This window comes from Galleria mellonella, unplaced genomic scaffold (genome assembly GCF_026898425.1).
Source record: "Galleria mellonella isolate WM207_F2 unplaced genomic scaffold, CSIRO_AGI_GalMel_v1 utg184, whole genome shotgun sequence".
Classification (NCBI taxonomy): Eukaryota; Metazoa; Arthropoda; class Insecta; order Lepidoptera; family Pyralidae; genus Galleria; species Galleria mellonella.
Window position 1 is genome coordinate 2,348,443 of NW_026442025.1, and position 20,264 is coordinate 2,368,706.

General features: G+C 34.7%; 2 protein-coding genes across 2 annotated transcripts in view; one reads left to right on the plus strand and one right to left on the minus strand.

Annotated features, from left to right (window-relative positions):
- The first annotated feature begins 1,839 nt into the window (after nt 1-1,839).
- LOC113512200 (prostatic acid phosphatase-like) lies at nt 1,840-7,280 on the plus strand. The gene is made up of 7 exons (XM_026896001.2): nt 1,840-1,955; nt 2,622-2,732; nt 3,594-3,833; nt 4,701-4,883; nt 5,514-5,634; nt 5,876-6,087; nt 6,552-7,280. The coding sequence occupies exons 1-7, from the start codon at nt 1,857-1,859 to the stop codon at nt 6,732-6,734; spliced, it is 1,149 nt and encodes a 382-aa protein (XP_026751802.1). The 5' UTR covers nt 1,840-1,856; the 3' UTR covers nt 6,735-7,280.
- A 1,536-nt stretch (nt 7,281-8,816) lies between these two features.
- LOC113512198 (glutamic acid-rich protein-like) overlaps nt 8,817-20,264 on the minus strand; it is a 41,503-nt gene continuing 30,055 nt past the window's right edge. Inside the window, exons 3-7 of the mRNA XM_031909078.2 lie at nt 19,205-19,363; nt 18,108-18,272; nt 13,463-13,564; nt 11,681-11,870; nt 8,817-10,738 (exon numbers count right to left, since the gene is read on the minus strand). Of these exons, the coding sequence (XP_031764938.1) occupies nt 11,685-11,870; nt 13,463-13,564; nt 18,108-18,272; nt 19,205-19,363 (612 nt within the window). The 3' untranslated portion in view covers nt 8,817-10,738; nt 11,681-11,684. The remainder of the gene's footprint in view (nt 10,739-11,680; nt 11,871-13,462; nt 13,565-18,107; nt 18,273-19,204; nt 19,364-20,264) is intronic.

Sequence of the window (20,264 nt, forward strand, 5' to 3'; positions counted from 1 at the left end):
GCGTGATTTAACATGCTACTAACATTATACCGTATGTTATAAAATATATCAATATTGCTGACTAATGATGACATGACGATAGTCGTTAAGTTTACAATTTTAGAGTTCCGTAAGGGACTTGACTGCTGTGTGCTCCCGGTATATCCTGTAATGGGGCACCCCTTCCTTTCCTGTGGGTGTCGTAAGAAGCGACTAAGGGAACTTAAAAGTCGAGAGAAGCAGCAGAAGAGCAGCAGTGTCTCTTTTGAAACATCACTAAAACCTAACTACGGTCGTCAAGCGTGGCTTTTCAAGGGAGACTGTGTACAAAAGTCGATTGTTTGGGTAACTCTGACCCATTTGTGTCTCTACCAGTTGTGTTTGCATGGCTGTGTTTCGGTTTGAAGGTCGGGATATGGCGTGAATTTACTGGGTACAGAGGAATAACACCTGAGTCTTCGGGAATGGCAACGCATGGGGGTATCATGGGTGAAACAGTATACTCTGTTATGTCCATGGTACTGCTCATGTCTATAGGCGACGGTTACCACTTTCCATGAGGTGCGTCGTCAGCTTGTTTGCCATTCTAAGTTGTATAAAAAAACACTTACGGACCCCCCCCCCAATAGGGGTGAGGCCCATATTCTTTTTTTTTTTGATGGGTGAAAATGGGATTAACCCGCCCGCGCTAACGGGATACGCTGGCAGAGCACCAGTGAAAACAGGCCAGTTAGCCCATCATGATGAATTCATTAGGAATTAATCATGATAGTTTCCAGGGAGAACCGCGAGGAGGACGACCTGGTTGGGTATATTGCTAGCAATAGCATTCTCAGTCTCCATTACTAACGATCCCTTTCCCCCCGAGGCCCATATTCAGCAGTGGACAGTTAACGGCTGAGATAGTATGGTAAAGGATTTGAAATCAAAACCGGACCCGTGTTAAACATACATACATATCTATCACGCCTGTCTCCCATTAGGCTAGACAGATACAGTGGAACGCCACATGCTTCAAACAAATCTAGGTCGACCTCCACGTGTTTCCCCCTGGAAACCATCGTGAACAATTCTTGTTGAATTCGTCACGGTGGGCTAACTGACCTGCTTCATTCTCACCTATCATCCCTCACTGGTGCCCCGCCGGTGTATACCGATAGCGCGGGTGGGGGTACCATTCCACTGTCACCCATAAAAAAGAAAATAAGAATAGCGCTTACATATTCCCAAATAGTACTTACGTGTGTGCATTCTACCTGATCTTGGCTGGCTTGGCATCAGTAGGTAACTTAACTCTTGAAGGTATTATTTATGTATTATTATGAAGTAAGTAAATGATTTTTCTCGTATATGTAACTTTGGTAAAAGTACGATTCCCAACTTATAAGATTTGAAACCTGAGCTTCTGGATCTTTATCATACAATGGACTACCACTTAGTTCCCGTTGGTGTCGTAAGACTCGTCTAAGGGAACTTAATGTCGTGAAATAGGCAGTAGTGTCCATCTTAAAATATTACTAAAGCCCAACTACAGTTGCCAATCCGCCCGCCAAACGTGGCAACTACTGCCAAATCCCTAAATAAGAGGAGTCAGGTTGTCATAATAAAAAAAAAAAAATAAAAAAATATCGTAGCAAATGAAGTCCCTCATGTTTTCGAAGACGAATAAAAATTTGTAATTTAAGTTATTACTATTGATAAAGACTTCAAAATGTTGAAATTACAATCTAATCTATCATGATAAATGTAGCTTAACACCGCTATGGATTAGAAGCAGTAAATGTATGTAATTTAATACGTATTTTAACTAGTATAAAAGCTGCGAACACTTTATTCGATTTATCATTGAGAGTAGTAAACTGCTGGAAGCTTGCAAAATGTTCAAATTCGTCAGCGTTTTACTCTTGATGGTCTTCTCTGAGGTCATCATCGCCGATGATGTCACCGATGGTACCGAACTCGTCTTTTCACTACTTGTAAGTATTTTCTGCTTAATTGTATGGATTTTGTAAATCTAAATTCTAAAAAGATTTCCTATTGTTTTTTGTGCAACAAATTTATTTATTTATATTTTATTGTACACAAAAATTACATTGTCATAAATTGTTGTTTAATAAAAATGTACATCAGGCGAGCTTAACTCTGTAAGAGTTCTCTTCCAGCAAACCTAGAGTAGTAAGGAGCATTCTGGTAATTACCAGAAGAAATTAAGAAATTTAGACAACTTTAGTTGTCAAACAATGTGATGGTCCATCTTCTTCTAATGGAAAAGTTATTTCTGTAGCTAGTAAATAGGATATCATAGAATATTTTGTGACCCCCTCCTCTCCCCCCATAGAATCTTTCATAGATTGACATAGAACTAAAGTGTTACATAGTATTCAGTGGGATACTGTTGGATAGTTGTAGAATGATATATCTTGTTGGGGGGAAGGGATTGTTAGTAATGCGAACTACTAGTTCCATTGCTAGCAATATGCCCCGTTACATCGACCTTCACGTAGTCCCCGCTGGAAACCATCGTGCTGAATTCCAAGTGTATTCATCACGATGGGCTAACTGACCTGCTTTATCCTCACCTATCATCCCTCACTGGTGCTCCGCCAGCGTAAACCATTACATAAAAAAATATTGTTTGACAGATTCACCGTCATGGAGACAGAACTCCCATCGAGTCTTCCTTATTCTTCAGCAACGACGCGGCCACATTAAGGGAATTGTCTGCACCTTATGGTTATGGACAGCTTACTGATGTAAGTTTGATTATATTTCTATATCTTTTTGAGTTTATAATATTATTATTTTAATTACAAGATCTTTATAAAGTATCATTACTTTTAATCGATTTAAAAAAGGTTTTAATTCGGTTGTATTCCTTTTTTTTTTGCATTTGTTACCTCATTATTCCGTTAATTCTAAACCGATTTGGAAAATTCTTATCTGAAAGGATATGCTTACATATTGGTCTCGTAGAAGTTTCATCAAAATAGGTTTAGTAGTTTAATTTTTAGACCAAAATAACTAGTTTTGCACAATTGTAGACAGTTTATTTCGTGAGAAAAAATCTTTAATTATTATAACACGTGAAAAGAGATTGTTTTTCTTTCTTTCCTTCAGTAAGAACGTCGCCTCTTATTTTTTATACTCTGTCTAATCGATATCTTGCACTTTGTATTTTTGCTAAGACATTTATTGTAGTTTTTTGGAGGGAACGTTCAAGAATATCAGTCTATACGCAGGTGATAATAAAGGTCACAGTTCATCGCATGCTTACACTATATCTGAATTTTTTAACCCAATTAAAAATGGCAAACAAGCAAACGGCTCATGTGATGAAAAGTGGTAACCTATTGATATGAACTTCACAGTGCAAAATGTGACGTGCATGATAATCCTCATGCAATTAAGAGTATGGTGTTATGTCTTCGTACCCTGAACCTCATTGCCATATCACTCCAGTAAAATTGAAACATAATTATGCAATTACAGCTGATTGACAGAAATACGGCTCGGATAGAGGTATCCAAGCAGGCACCTTTTTTAAAAGTCTCTCTTTGAATCCTTTGTGGCTTTGAGCCAGTACTTAGTAATTTTACTACCTGATTATTTAACAGGTTGGAAAAAGAAGCGCTTTTGCATTGGGAGATTACATTGGTCGTCGATACAGCGAACTCCTAGCTCCAAAATATAATCGTTCGGAGGTGTACATCCGATCCACTGACTCCACTCGCACCAAAATGACCATCCTCACAGCTCTGTCTTCTATCTATCTGCCAGCTAACGGAAGTGGATGGAGTGATGACCTCAATTGGGAACCAGTACCATATACCACCGTGCCTGCCAAATATGATTTTGTAAGTCATATTAAAATTATTGTCTCCTATAAGCTCGTAAATGGCTTTTCTTGTTTATAAAACTAGAGGAAAGTTTGTTAGAATACGCGGCTTCTGGAACTATTAGTCGGATTTTAATTTTTTTTTAATACCTCATTTCTTGAGGAAGGGTGTAAAGCTATAGGACATATTACAAAATGACCAAGAGCAAACTCGAAGCACATAGCTAGTCGTTTATAAAGTTTTCAGCACTCCAAGCTTTTGCTTGTAGTCACTTCAGATTTTTTAGTTCATCTGATATAAACTCGTTTTTAATTATTATTTAGGAAACAAACTAAATATAAAGAGAAGCAAATTCTGCATAAGCAAATGCTAATTACGTAGACCAAATACGTATAATATACTGCCAATAATCTGGGGCTTTTTCCACATGATAGAAGATAGGAACTGTTCAATATGTGTGATTAAAATTTGTTGATCTCTGTACAAATGATCATTAGAGTGCGCATTTTTTTATGCAACTTAGAATGGCAAACAAGCTGACGACCCACCTGATGGAAAGTGGTAACCGTCGCCTATAGACATGAGCAGTACCATGGACATAACAGAGTATACTGTTTAGCCCATGATACCTTCCATGTGTTGTCATTCCTAAGGACTCAGGTGTTATTCCTCTGTACCCTGTAAATTCACTGCCATATCCCAGCTTTCAAACCGAAAAAGCCATGCAAACACAACTGCTTCACGGTAGAAACACGAATAGGACAGAGGTGTCCAAGCAAACGACTTTTGTATAAACTCTCCCTCTAGTATTTAAGCTTGAATGAAGAAAACCGTATTGATTTACTCTTATTTTTATAATATTAGTAAAATATATTATTTTTTTAGAACCAAGCCAGCTTGAACTGTCCGACCTTTAAAACGGACTTGGCATTATCGATGTTGAGACCTTATCTAAAATTACAAGTACAATATGGTGAAATTCTGGATTTGTTGTCACGGAAGATTGGATTTAGTGTTAAATTTTTGCCTGCTCTCGTTTATGGTGTCTACGATGTTTATACTGCTCAAGTAAGTGTGATTTAATTTTATTTTATTCGTGATACAAGCAGTCCAATAGTGTGAGTGTTGTAAAAGGAGATCTATACCTTGATCTTTACTTAATGCTCGAGGGATGGGTAGCAGCATCCCTCTTAAAACATCACCGAAGCCTAACTGTAATTGCCAATCCACATCATCATCAACATTTTATACATTGCAATCGGGTTACTAGATTGTTAACAGTATTGGAAAATAATTTATTGAGTTGATGAAGACACGAAAAACAAATGTTTTCAGCATATGCTGTTTTCAAAAAAGGCACACTAAATTTGTTACGTGAGTTAAATGCAAGTTTAAAATTAATATTGCTTAAAAGAAAAGACGAATAAATATCATAACTAAACAGTTTAAATAAAAACACTTGATCTTTTTCTAAATGACTATAAATTAATAGGGAAATAAATTCAGTATTTTACAATTATCCTATTACGTATATATTGAGCAAGCAAAATGTTTTCTGGAAATATATATTTGCTGCAAAAATTTTTCATGATAGTAAGACTCTATAACAAAAGAATACTTGCTTGAATCAATCCTTTTCTAAATGTATGATTTCATAGAAATAGGTATAATTATAAATACTTTATATATAATTTACAGTTAAGTTTGGGACTGGCTATTGACGAAGAAATAGCAGCTGTTTTTGACGAAGTAGAAGAAGTTGCTGGAGCAGCTATAGATGTACTCTATGGGAATGATGTGAACAAGAAATATCAGGCTGGTGAGTTGTTTGATGCTATCGTAATCTGATTTAGTATTATGTAACTAGAAATTGCAGGTATTTGTTGGATGGATAAATTAAATCCTTTCCAGTGGTTCTTTATTAGAGAAAATTACATTCAGCAATAGAATACTCGAAATAATTATAATAATAATGATAATAAAAAATACCTAAGATATGATTGAAATTGGAAGTCAAAAATAAGTTCTAAAGTTTAAGATATTTCAATATTTGTCCTTAGGCGTACTTCTCAACGAGTTCTACACTTACTCGGCTAAAGCCATTGCAGGAGATGAGACACAAAGACTGAGAATATATTCTGCACATGATGTCAATGTATACGCATTCGAAGCTGTCACAGAAATTACACCTAGACAGGGTGTGCCCAAATATGCGTCAGCTTATAGTTTGGAAGTAAGAAGAGTTACAGAAACTGGCAAATTTGTGGTTTTGGTTAGTAATGGATTTTTTTTGTTTGTCATGCAAAACATGAATATTATCTTATTTATTCTAATCTTATGTTCGCTAAATTATTATGTCTATTGTATTCGAATTTGCATGTTGTTAAACATTGTTGCTTTAAAACAGAGAAGAGACAAGGTTGTAACAAGTTAACAAGTTACAATTGTCTGCTGAAGAAATTTGTAATTAATCATTTTACGTGCATTCTAGTTCCAAAAATTAACAAAGTTGAATAAAGGTTAAGTGTTATGAATCTCACTGCTAATTAATAAGTAAAAGTATTTAATAACCCTGACTGTTTAGTAGAATGTGTCGTGAAATTGTCCCGATTAAGATATATTTTGTTACAATCATGCAATTTATAACAACATTGATGATTTACAATGTTGTGATAAAACTCTAATGTCTCTTTGGTATTCAATCAACAGTTTGTAAGAAATTGTTTGAATTTCCAGCCGGTATACCAGCCTGCACCGGGTGAATCGGAAATTTACTTGCAAGTCCAAGGCTGTGATTTACTCTGTGACTACGATCAATTCGTTGAAATAACCAGCAAGAACGCTCTGGACGAAGACACTTGGAGGACTGAGTGCGGATTCACTGACGACCTTGTTATTGATGATTCATCTGTTGCTTAAAAATACTGAAACAAAGCGAGATTACCAAGTACAGTTGTTACGACTAATATTAACAATACTTAACCAATTTTTATAACATTATTAACTAGATTTAGAAATGTTTGTTGTATAATCAGATATGCATGTTAAACTTAGTCTTATAGCAGATACATAAGGCATATATTACAAAATCAGTAGATACTGATCTGCTTCAGAATCGATTTATTTTACAGTTTAATTTTCACGCAATTCCAGAACCGATTCAATCTGTAGTTTAACTTTCACAAAATAAATCTATAAAATCTCTTATTTGAGAAGAGTCGAGTTTCTTGCCTATTTCTGCTTAACTGTTTTTCAGATTGTGTGATACAGCAATATCACACTGACGGTGCATAAAATGAAGTTTAGTTAAATTATTTGATTACAGTTTATTTTGATTTCTGTTTAGAATCTTCGTTTCAAATTCAATAAGGTCCATATTGTAATACCGTTTCGCACAACTCTTGTCGCTCTCTATCAAAGACTTTCAGCTCTCTATCATTCTTAGAAATTATATTATTATATATTATCAACATATTGTTATATAATAATGAATGTTATTGTTTGTTATTAATGTTTTGTCAATAAAAAATATAGCAATTCATATTAAATTTTTATTTACCTCTATTTAAATAGTATTAAGGCTCCAAACAATGTCATAAAAACCTACCTACTTTTGTGCTGTCTTCAATCTTGCTTGTTTATAGAATACCATCTGTTTAAAGAATTCTATGCTATAGTCTTTGAGGAAAGACTTGACAGGAAGATTATTCCACAACCTGAGTGTTAATGGGAGGTAACTCCTTTGAAATCGCACTGTGCGTGATCATTCTGGTTTTAAGGTTTGAGGATGGCGAGCGGTACGATGGTGAAAGGTGGCTGTAGGCATCATATGGAAAAACTCTTTAGAACACAATCCGAATACTAGCGAATGTTTATTAAACTAGGACTGTCTGTGCAAATTATGTTTGTAGCCTTTTTTCACCAAACTGAAGAAAAGTATGTTGTACCCTTTATCTATGACCCGTTCCTAGACATTGAATTCCCTTTGTTGCTTATTACAGCACCTACGGGAAAGGTAAAAGTGGCCCATTTTATGTCCATACGGCGGCTTTTTTTTACATTTTGGCCAAGATTGCAAATAGAAACTCCGTATAAGTAAAATAATATCCATTCTTGACTTTTAAGGGGATTTTTTATTTTTTATATTAAGACACTTAGAATGGCAAACAAACGGACGGTCTTCCAGATAGAAAGTGGCTACTGTCGCCTATAGACATGAACAGCGCCATAGACAATACACAACAATTGCATAATATAATGTAATATTTAGAATTTTTTTATAGAATTTTTGTTTTATTTTTTATTTAACTTTCTTTATGTTTATGTTTCTTTTATGTTTATTTTTTTCATTAATAGTTGCAACCGAATGGCTTTGTTGCAGTCGCATTTATTATTGGATCACGCTGTGTGCACATGTTGTGGCAAGTTTACCTGATCAATACATTAATGTACTTGCATGTTATAATTTAAGTTTGTATTTGTAAACTTCTGTTATGTGCGCCTAATAAAAAATAATAAAAATAAAATAAAAATACAGAATGCATTGTGACGCCCATAGTATCTACTGCATTGCCATTCCTGAGGACATATAGTCCTCGGGTATGCGTTATACCTCCGGATCCTGTAATTTCACTGCCATATCTCACCTTTCAAACTGAAACATTGATACATGAGCAGCTGCTTAGCAGAAAAATTAGTGGGACAAAGGTATTTTCATTTTTTTTTATACAACTTAGAATGGCAAACAAGCTGACGGCCCACCTGATGGAAAGTGATAACCGTCGCCTATAGACATGAGCAGTACCATGGACATAACAGAGTATACTGTTTCACCCATGATACCCCCCATGCGTTGCCATTCCTGAGGACTTAGATGTTATTCCTCTGTAAAGGATATATCACTATAGATGATCTTTGTACAAAGTCTCCTTTTGGGTTAGAATTTCTTAAATAAATAAAAATTATAGATTACGACAGAACGTTTATTTAATAAAAAAAAATATTTACAAAACTTACGAAAACGTATTTACAATAAAAAAAATAATATTTACAATCATTTGTAATGTAGTAGCAGTAATGTAGTATTAGTATACAAATAACATAGATTTACAGTTAAAAGTTAAAATTTATAAGTTAAAAGTGGAATTGACATTAGCAGATTAATGGCTGTTAAATTTTCTGATTACAGAAGATTGGATTGGTTCGGATATCATCATCATCATCATATTAGGCTTTAACTGTCCATTGCTGAACATAAGCCTCCCCCTTGGGAGATTTTGCCAGTATTTGCCATGCTTGGCAACCGTACTAGAAATCGCAGTTCGGCTTTGAAGATGTTTTAAGAGAGATGCTGCTGCCCATCCTTCGCTCTCCCTTAGTCGGTTCGGATATACGTCTCATTAAAGTCGTCTACATGGGTACTTATGTCCCATTTATGTTCTATACTTTCTCTGTTAATATTTATAGGTGACGGTTATCTTATTCTACCTGGCGGGCCGTAAACTTATTTGTTGTTCCACGTTGATAACAAAAGACGTCTCAATGCGTTTATTCATCATGGTTGTATCCACTGAGATATTATTTTGTACTATATATACTATTTATTTGTTTAATCAGTGTTACAAAGTATATAAATAGTACAAATATACGAGTAAACCAAGTCATCATACTTGTGACCTTTCTCACGCTGCGGAGGTTAAACATATGGCGATATGTCAATAATTATTTTACAACTGAAGTCAACTGTGTTTTTAATAAAACTAAGTTTTAATTAATTCATATTGTTCCCCCGAGTAAACACTAATTTTACACATGGAGAGGAAAGTGGGGGAAATACGAACAGTGGGTAATCTCGAAACTGAATAAATTAATGAGTGATAAATTTACCAAAAAATATCGACACATATAGACGGTATTATCAAATAGGCGTCATATAATTTGATAGTATAGATATAAAAATAGTAATCAATGTACATCACAGCGGTGACAAAAAAGGTTAGTCAGCATTACGCTGCATTACAACTATGTATGCTGCAGCAGTGATTGTCAATGGAACCTTGAACCAATGGACGCGTGCTTCTCACATTGGCATTAATATAAATAAACAATATTCATTTGTAGTCTATGATAAATAACAAGTTAGTACGAAAAGAAATAAATGTGACATGCAGTCACCGCCATTTTAAAACTCTTGCCACAACCAAAGCTAAATGGCAAGTCGAAAAAGATACACACAAAAGTCAAGTTATGAATACTTAAATATTTTTCTTTGTGTTTTTAATATAACTTATTGATAAAGGACTATAGATGTCTCATAGTGATTATAATATTTATATTGAGTTTTATTTTTCCTTTAAAAACTTCCTTTAGTGTAACGGTTACGTGGTAAAGAATGCCATTAGGCATTAAGTCCGCCCTGTAGACATATTTTGGATGCGTGTAAAAGTCTAAATAAATAGATAAATATTATTTAAAAAAAATATAAAATTTGATTAGTTAAGTAGTTATTTGAACAGTTATACTGTCTTATGAGACAATAAAAGAAATGTATATAATATTTCCTGAGTTTTTAAAGATAAAGATAAATTTATTTGCATAAACATGTGTGTGCAGTGGTTACATGCACCACACACACATGTCGCCATGTACATGTACATGTCGACGTGTACTGAGTATTTTAATTATGTTATAATTACAATTAAAATTTTAAATTTTTTCCTGAGTGTTCGTATTTGCCCCATTTCCTCCATTCCTTTTATTAAGTATCATGCCCAAAAGGTAAACATTATCGGTACATATATTTTCAAATTTAATTAAAAAATCACAGTATTTTTTCCAACTTATCAATAAATTGTAATTTAGTCCTTGTTCTTAACTTGTAAATTATGTGGATTTATCCAAAAGGTGAACGAAGTCTATGTTACCTGTTAAAATAAAAACATTAGTTATAAGCAGTTAGCACTGTGTTATTGTAATAATTATTAAAATAATTAAAATTATCAGCCTTTAACTGTCCATTGCTGAACATAAGCCTCCCCTTGGGTGGTTTAAGAGAGACGCTGCTGCCCATCCCTCGCCCTTCCTTAATCGTCTCTTACGACACCCACGGAAAAGGAAGGGGTGGTCTATTCTATGCCGGGACTACTGCTGAACTGTCCACTGCTGAACATAGGCCTTCTCCATAAGAGAAGTTTTGCAGTAGTTGTCACGCTTGGCAGGCGAGTTGGCAACCAATGTTAGATTTTTAGTGATGTTTTAAGAGGGACGCTGCTGCCTATTCCTCGGCCATTAAGTTCCCTTAGTCGCCTCTTTCGACACCCACGGATAAGGAAGGGGTGGCCCATTCTATGCCGGAACCATACGACAACTTGTTTATTTATTAGACAATAAAAATTGAATAACAATTTCAAATAAGAACATTTTCTTGTTTCATACTTTCTAGGGTGTGATTTTACAGTAATCAAGTTTTATTTAGTTTTTTTTAAGCAACTTAGAATGGCAAACAAGCTGACGGCCCACCTGATGGAAAGTGGTAACCGTCGCCTATAGACATGAGCAGTACCATAGACATAACAGAGTATACTGTTTCGCGCATGATATCGCCCATACGTTGCTATTCCTGAGGACTCAGGTGTTATTCCTCTGTATCCTGTAAATTCACTGCCATATCCCACCCTTTAAACTGAAACACAGCCATGCAAACACAACTGCTTCACGGTAGAAACACGACAGAGGTACCAAGGCAAACGACTTTTGTACAAAGTCTCTCTCTGGTAAGTCCCTCCCTTTGTTTTTGACCTTAGGCACTTTTGTCCTGATTCTTTGAAAATGTAAAGTTCACCATATGTTTAAGTATTGTCATTTACCGTTTTACCCATAATACTGGGGTCCATGGTAGTATTGGTCCGCTCTCCTATCGATTATTACCAGGTTGGCGTTCTTGGCCGGATAACCGTGGTGGTACACCCATTTCTTGCCGGTGTTCTTACCGCCTTTTTCGAATTGGGCGTTACCGTGTTTCCCATGACTGTCGTGGCCTTGCGCTGCTTTGTGACCCTGGAAAAAGTGCTTATTTTTAGCCTTATTTCAGTATAATATAAATGAAAATTATAAATTCAGAAATTATAAAATGAAATGTTTTATGTAAATAATTATTTATATACCAAAATGATGGTGAAACATAGTGCACTACATTAATATAACATTAGGGGGGAAAGGGATTGTTAGTAATGGAGACTGAGAATCCCATTACCAGCAATATACCCAACCAGGTCGACCTCCATGCGGTTCCCCCTGGAAACTATCATGGTTAATTCCTAAGGAATTCATCATGATGGGCTAACTGGCCTGTTTTCATTTTCATCTATGACCCTTCACTGGTGCTTCGCCAGCGTATCCCGTTAGCGCAGGCGGGGTTACCATACCATTTTCACCCATCAAAAAAAAAAACATTAAAGTTATTTACTATACCTATGTTTATGCAAATAAATGATTGATTGAAAACATTTATTTACGTTGTTGTAATGGTTGGCTGTAAGAGATTGCTCTAACGATAAGACCGCCCTTTGTACCTTTATGTATACATTTTAATCTGTACTTTATGCCACTGTATTTCACTTGAACACTCTAATTTTGTATAATTTTGTAAATTGTATATTTTTATGTTTTAAGTGCAATAGAGAGTTAATAATAAATAAATAAATGTTTAATTGCTCTGATCATATCTGCTGATGTCTATACCAGACCAGTAGAGGTCAGCACTATACTGTTTACAAATCTTGTCTGTCTGTCAGATTGTATTTTTGTTCATTTAATATATTATATGTGTGTGTATGTGTATGTGTGTGTATTGTGTATGTAAATTTACTAACATTAGTTTTAAGAATATTGTTACTAATAAATATTTAATGGACCAAAAAGGTCCGAAATAAAAATTATTATTATTATTATTTATATTTTAATTTTGTTTTTCTGTCTCTTCTTCACATGGACGAAGGTTTACTCACTGACACGGGCCTTAACCAAGTGTAGGAGAGGTTTCAGAATAGGAAGATGTAATAGTAGACGAGGTGAGGAATTTTCTGGTAATATGGCAGGTATTTAAGATAGTGGCCTTTTGTAGTAGGTATGTTTGATTAGTGTGGATATTTAGTGTTTGTAGGCTATTACATAGAGTCTTTGCGATAATGCCAGTGGAAGATAGAACGATGGCTATAATATGTACTGTATGGGCTTGCCATTGTGTTTTCACTGCTATTGCAAGATCCTGGTACTTCGCAAGTTTATCTGAGATGGTAGTTTGGAGATTATGTGTGTTAGGAATAGCGATAGACATATGAGGTATATTGTGTTACAGTTTTTGTCATGAAGTGTGATATCCGGTCTATTGTAGTGTACCGTTTTGTCTGTAAGTATAGTCCTATCCCAATAAAGCTTACACTTTTGATTGTTTAGAACAGTTTCAGGCTTGTATTTATAGTAAGGCTGTTATTTCTCTTTTTACTTGGTGCAATAAAGTGTAAATAAATAAATAAATAAGGCTGTTTTTTTCTTATAAAATCATATTTGTAAGCGAGTTGTTGGTGAATTATTGAAGCTACATGATCATGTCTATGTTTGTAGTTATTATTATGCGGTATTAAACTTACTTTTTCCTTGTGTCCATGGCCGCCCTTGTGGAAGTGTCCGGTATCGCCTTTAGAGTGCTCGTGGTGGCCCGCTTTGAGATTGCCGTGTTTGAAGTGGCCGCCCTGAAAAAAAAAGATTTCATAAGCATTAGTGTCGATTTGTAACTCCATACAAACAAACGTGGTGTAGAACGATTGATTGATAGATAGAGTGATTACTTCAAATACATTGCAAGGATTCACTGAATGCAGGCGGCTCAGGACTGCTCTTTAAGGCAGTCTATGAGGGAGGCCTATGTTCACCAGTGGACAATTATGACGATGATGAATGAGAGCATTTGTTTTCACTGTTAATGTAATATGTACATTTTCTGTTATTTTATTTTAGTAATATATTATAATAAAATTGTAACTGTACGATGTCTGTACATGGGAGATATTTAGGAAAACTAGAAAAAATAATTTTTAGAATTTTTTTCTATCTGTTTGTATGTTTGTCCCGGCATTACTCAAAAACTACCGCACGAAATTGAATGCGATTTATACAGCAATATTTTTGAAGGTGTAATTTGTAAATTGTTGTAAGTTTTATTTTGATACGTCATCTAGAAGTAATAGGTATATGTCATGGATTTACCTGCTTCTGAAATCCATGCGTACGAAGTAACGGGCCAAAAGCTAGTCTTAAATTAATAAAAAAATCAGGTCAAGTGCGAGTCGGACTCGCGTAACGAGGGTTCCGTACAAAATCATGAAGTTTTTTTGTGAAATAACTACAAGTTTACAGTTTTCAGATTTTTCCTTTACTTGTGCTACATGACATTGCTTCTTGCCAAATTTCATGTTTCTAGGTCAACGGAAAGTACTCTATAGGTTTTCCTATTACGAAAGTCAAAATATGCGATTTAAATGGAACATGAACGGCCGTTTCTTTTGATTGCGCTGATTTAAAAGCTTGCTTTTTTCGCTTCCTTAAAAGATTGGAGACCTGAGTATATGATATTAATTTCAACCTGATACCTCCACGCGTTCTTAAGAAAAGGGACCCTGACAGATGGACGGACGGGCGGACAACGAAGTGATCCTATAAGGGTTCCATTTTACTTTTGGAGGTACGGAACCCTAAAAATGATATCATTAAGATATCAGGCATATAATTCCGTGTAATATATAAAATAAAACTGTTACTAATGACAATTATATTGAGCTATTCAACTTATCTAACACGAGACACGCGTGGTAACGCCCCCATCACAGGTAAGTGATGGAGGCGTGTTCCCAAATTCATAGATAATGAGTAAAACCATTTGCTTTCTAATAAAACTAATCCACAGATTAACCTTTAAACTGTTGATTAAATGTTGAATCACGCCATCTATCTATTGAATGAGTAAGCTAAATAAATGAAATTATAAATAGAATCATAAATTCTCACACGCTTGAACCTAAATGGTCACGTACACTGCGGTTTTATAGGAATTTTCACCCGCGAACGCTCAGGCTGTGAAATGCGCTCCCTGTCGAGGTTTTCCCAAGAGACTACTGTATGGGGTTTTTCAAAAAGTGTATATTAAGGTTTCTTCCGGGTCGGCAACGTGCGCGTGACAATCCTAGTATCGAAGGTGTTCATAGGCTACAGTGACCGTTTCCCAACAGAATGGTTGCACACTTTGTTTAAAACTACTAAAAGGATTTGAATAAAATTTGGTACACAGATAGATTATATCTTAACTTAGCACATAGGACACTTTATGTATTGCTTTACGCGGGCGAAGCCGCAAGATACAGCTAGTAAATAAATAAATCAATGCACTTTTTAAAGTCGGTTATAAATAGCAAAATTGCAACTTGAATACAATAAAACTTTGTTCATTAAAGTAATTCCGTTTAACATTTTTAACGAACGTTTTTAATATAAAACCGTAGTTTAACCACGATAAGCTCACTGCAGTTTGAACTTATGAGATACAGAGATTACGAAGGAAGCAGCAGGGAAAGACGTCGCTAAAGGAACGTCCCTATAGAACAGTGATTCTCAAACTTTTTTTTGTTGCGGCACATATTTAACGATTTAAAAATTTGGCGGCACACAAAGAAAAAGATAAAAATTATTCACTTACTACAACACACTGCATAAATAGTTTATGACAAAAATTTTAAATATTTGCAAAATTTGGCGGCACACTTTTAAAATTTGGCGGCACACAAAAGTACCGCGGCACAGTGGTTGAGAATCACTGCTATAGAATATTTTTTTTAGTAGTTTTTTATCATCGAAATAAATTACTTCATTATAAGTAAATACATATATTTATTTTATTTATTTATATGCTTTTATTCATTCACTTATAGTATCGATATTAGGTTATATCAAAATGTAGAGAGGCGGACTTACCCCTTAAAGGAATTTCTTCCAGTCAACCTTGAGAACTTGAAAGGTGAAAGTGTCTATAGGGGTGACCGACTCGACTAGACCCAAGATTTACTGACCAAACCCTGTGCGATCTACCAATTACATGCTTCTTGAAATCACAAATGAAACATATGTTGTTTCTGTACACAATTATGTAGTAGTGTAGTATTTTTTTTTTATTTTATTAATAATTAAACTAATAGTTTATCTACTTTTAAACTGTAATGTTATAATATATTTAAAGGAAATATTTATAATATAAGCCTTTATTCAGACAACATTTTTTTTTATAACAACCTATTTATTTAATTGCTGTTATTTGTTTGCTTATTAGCAAAGGCCTCCTCCAACTGCCTCCAATGGTCTCTATTGCTAGCAATTCTTGTCCAAATTCTACCTGCTTCAGCCCTAATGTCATCTACCCATCTTCTATGTGGTCTTCCTCTTCGCCTTCTTTTTTGTCTTTTAAGGAAATATTTGGTTGATTTTTATTTTCACACTCATTGACTTTATAGTTATTATTATAATTCAATTTATTATGTCTTTGTGTATAATTGAAATTAAGTGCGTCACAAATCTAATTTAACGTTGTGATACAACACTAAATGAAAAGAAAAAAAAAACTGTTTCGAATGTCATTGACCTGCATCTTCACTATTGCAAACGTAAACTGGTAACAGAAATTTGTAAAAAATGGATATCTGTTTATTACGACATCCACAATAGATATCAGATAATAAAAGAAATTAGGCCAGACTATATAAAAAAGGAATTAATTTGTAACGCTTAAGTTTGTTGCAATATAAATTAGGAGAGGAGAATAATGTCGAGGGAACGTGTTTCGTTCCCGCCTTTTTTAAGTCTTTTTTTTTTTAATAATGAACGACTAAGAACTTTTAAGACAAAGAACAAAAATACTGGCACAGATGAAAAATCGTACGTCAAAGTAGAATTATACGTTTTTGTAATTATTTTACAACTCGGCAAGGAGAATGCATGGAAAATGAAAGCGAACCGAGTCGAAATGAGAGAGTTTTGACAGCTTGAAGCGCCATTGTTATGCCTCATATTTGCGGCTACAGGATATCATTAAATTGAATGAATGAGAACAGAGTACATGTAGATGTGTGATGATTCATGAAAATGGAGGAAGCCAAAGTTTAATAAAATAAAGTTAACTTTTATCATTCACGTAACGGAACAATTTGAATGATATATTAAAAGAATTTTGATAAGTATTTATGTTCCTTGGAAACAAGTTTTTTTTTTTTAGTAAGACCAACACTGTATTATTTAAAATCTGGCATCCTTCAATGGTTGTTTATGTGTGAAATCGATTTAAATTTTATCATCGGAAGCTTTCTCAACAGTTGCGAACGTTTTTTAAAGACGATTTGTAATCGATATCTGGACAATGATGAATCGATTTCTCACGATAACGATTTAGAGGTGAAGGACGATTATTTGTGACTCTTTCACTAGTACCTACTTTTATTTAAAGAGTCTTCCAAAATAAGGAGGTGTAAATTTTTTTCTAGTCGAATTTATTTATTTTTGTAAATAAATAAAATATATAGCTTAAACTTAAAATTAGTGAATTAATTCTGATTTGATTTTGATAAATATTTGTTAATCGATGACGTTAACAGCTACGTATATATTTTGCTTATATTTTATTTTCCATAGATTATATAATGTAAGGGTGGAAAATAATGGAGCAACTATGTAGATGGTCTCTGATGGTCTTCGATTCGAAGGTCATCGAGTATCAAAAACAAGTCAACATTAAGTAAGCCAACACTAATGACTATCTTTTTTATACAGTATTCTATACAAGTTCTATATAAAGAATTATTCACATATTCAGTGTTGCAATTATTCGTAAAAATATCCTCACAATGAAATCGAAATTTCCCAAATGAGTTAAATGCTTTTTTTTTTACTATGTTTTTTTTTATAAAACTTAGAATGGCAAACAAGTTGACGGTCCACCAGATGGAAAGTGATAACCGTCGCCTATAGACATGAGCAGTACCATGGACATAACAGAGTATACTGTTTTGCCCATGATACCCCCATGCGTTACCATTCCTGAGGACTCAGGTGTTATTCCTCTGTACCCTGTGAATTCGCTGCCATATCTCACCTTTCAACTCGAAACATAGCCATGCAAATATAACTATTTCACGGTAGAAACACTAATAGGACCAATTTTGTTCTTTATATAAAAATAAAACTTTAAAAGAAACTTACCGATGAATGTTCCTTCTCTTTAGCGTAGCCGCCGTGTTTCTCTTCTTCCGCGGAATCGCCTTCTTCTTCAAAGAACTCCACTTTCTTTTCGTATTCTTCTTTTTTGTGGATATCGTGGCTGCCTTTTGTGCTGTGCCCTTTCGAATGTTTGCCTGACTCCTCATACTAAAGAGTAGAGTCATTAAAATGTTGAAGAATAAATAAATTTGGTCTATGGATTAAGTCCAAGTGATTATCAAAGTAATTTATTTTTTTTTATACAAGAAAGATAACAGACACTTGGTAGTTATTAAGTGGTTATCACTGTCTATGGTAGAGTAATAATGCAGTGAAATTAATAGGCATACTATGTTTAAAATTTATTATTATTAAAAAAAATCTTTATGATATCACGACAACAGAGATCCACGACGCTCAATTAGGCCTATAATATCTGATATTGCAAGCGTTTATGAGTTACGGCGGGTCATTTAGTCAAACAGTATCTATTTACTACATTCATTGTATAAAAAAATAAACTCGGTGTTAAACTTTGTTTCCACAAGTTTACAATATTATTTGCGATGTAAATAAAAAAAAATAATTAAATACAAGTGAAGCCCGCCAAATAAAATTTAAAAAAAAGAACATTGTTCAAATATTAAACAGCCAGTATTGTAAAAGTTTTTCTTCTATTTCACAATAGTACCTACACGTGCTATTGGATTACGAAATAATTATGAAACCTTGTTATAACCATTTTAATTTTTATACCATAATAGTGGCATCCTAGCCAAAAAACGCCTGCAATACCAGGGTGTCTTTCACGTTACCACCATTTAACAAAGCTTGTGAAAGGAACTAACACTAAAACCATATTATGTGAAGAAGGGATGGAGGGGATGGTTATAAATGGGGACCAGCGGCCCCATTGCTAATGACATACCCTGTCACATTAATTTACATACATAGTCCCTTGGAAACCAACTCGGTCAATTGATGAATTCATCACTACGGGCCTGACTTAAATTCATCATCACCTATCATCCCACTGGTACTCCACCAGCATGAATATCGTAGGCTGGATTACAGTGTAATCAACAATAACAACAATATACCTTGGCGTGTTTCTTCCCATGTTCCTCATGGTGGTGCGAACCATAATGGCCGTCCTCGTCGTGATGATGCTTGTCGATGCCTCCGTGGTCGTTGTATTTGCCTAGGTGGTCTTCTGTGTCATGGTGGCCCTTAGCTGACTTCGTGTCCTTGTGGATGCCCTGCATTTGATTAAAAACAAGTTTAATAAGAGTGTCACTTACTAAGTCATCACTGGTCCTGTCGAGAGTACTCCAATTCGCATTTATACAGTGGTAAGTAGGGTATTCCCTCTTTCTTTTCCATGGGTGTCGTAACAGCAGCAGCAGCGCCCCTCTCAAAAAACCACCAAAGTCTAACTACGGTTGCCGGAGGGGAAAGGGATTGTTAGTAATAGAGACTGAGAATTCCATTGCTAGTAATATACCCAACCAGGTCGACCTCCTCGCGGTTATCCCTGGAAATTATCATGGTTAATTCCTGATGAATTCATCATGATGGGCTAACTGGCCTGTTTTCATTCTCATCTATCACCTTTCACTGGTGCTCCGCCGGCGTATCCCGTTAGCGCGGGCGGGGTTACCATGCCATTTTCACCCATCAAAAAAAAAAATACGCCATCTGGAAGTAGTCTGTTTCATTGTTTTTTTTTTTATAGTACCATAGTGGCAAACAAGTTTCCTAATTCTGAAATCCACCTGTACGAAGTAGCGATCAGAATACTGGTACAATAAAGGCTTGATAAGAAGATTTTTAGGTATAAATAATTATTACTTACACTACTGAAAATTAAATCAAGACTTATAAAATTTAATATTAACACCTGGCTAATTCAATGATCGTTTGAATTAACATCGGAATCTCTAATTTCTCTAATTGTTTGACTAAAATTGACTCGTGAAACTTCTGCAAATGTACCTCTTGGTTCTCGAATATTCTCGGTTGACGATAAATCATCTATCGAGTTTTGTTTTATAGTTTTTAGTCAACTTTAAAAAAAAGGTGCTTGGTTTATGTTCCATTGTATATTTCTTTTGTATGTCAACTGATTTCTTTAACAATTGTGAACTGGTTTTAAAAATT

Excerpts from the sequence above, each read along its gene's own strand:
- LOC113512200 (XM_026896001.2), top strand. The coding sequence starts at position 1,857 with ATGTTCAAATTCGTCAGCGTTTTACTCTTGATGGTCTTCTCTGAGGTC. Across the intron at positions 1,956-2,621 it reads AACTCGTCTTTTCACTACTT|ATTCACCGTCATGGAGACAG; the intron begins GTAAGTATTTTC and ends ATTGTTTGACAG. Across the intron at positions 5,635-5,875 it reads GAACAAGAAATATCAGGCTG|GCGTACTTCTCAACGAGTTC; the intron begins GTGAGTTGTTTG and ends ATTTGTCCTTAG.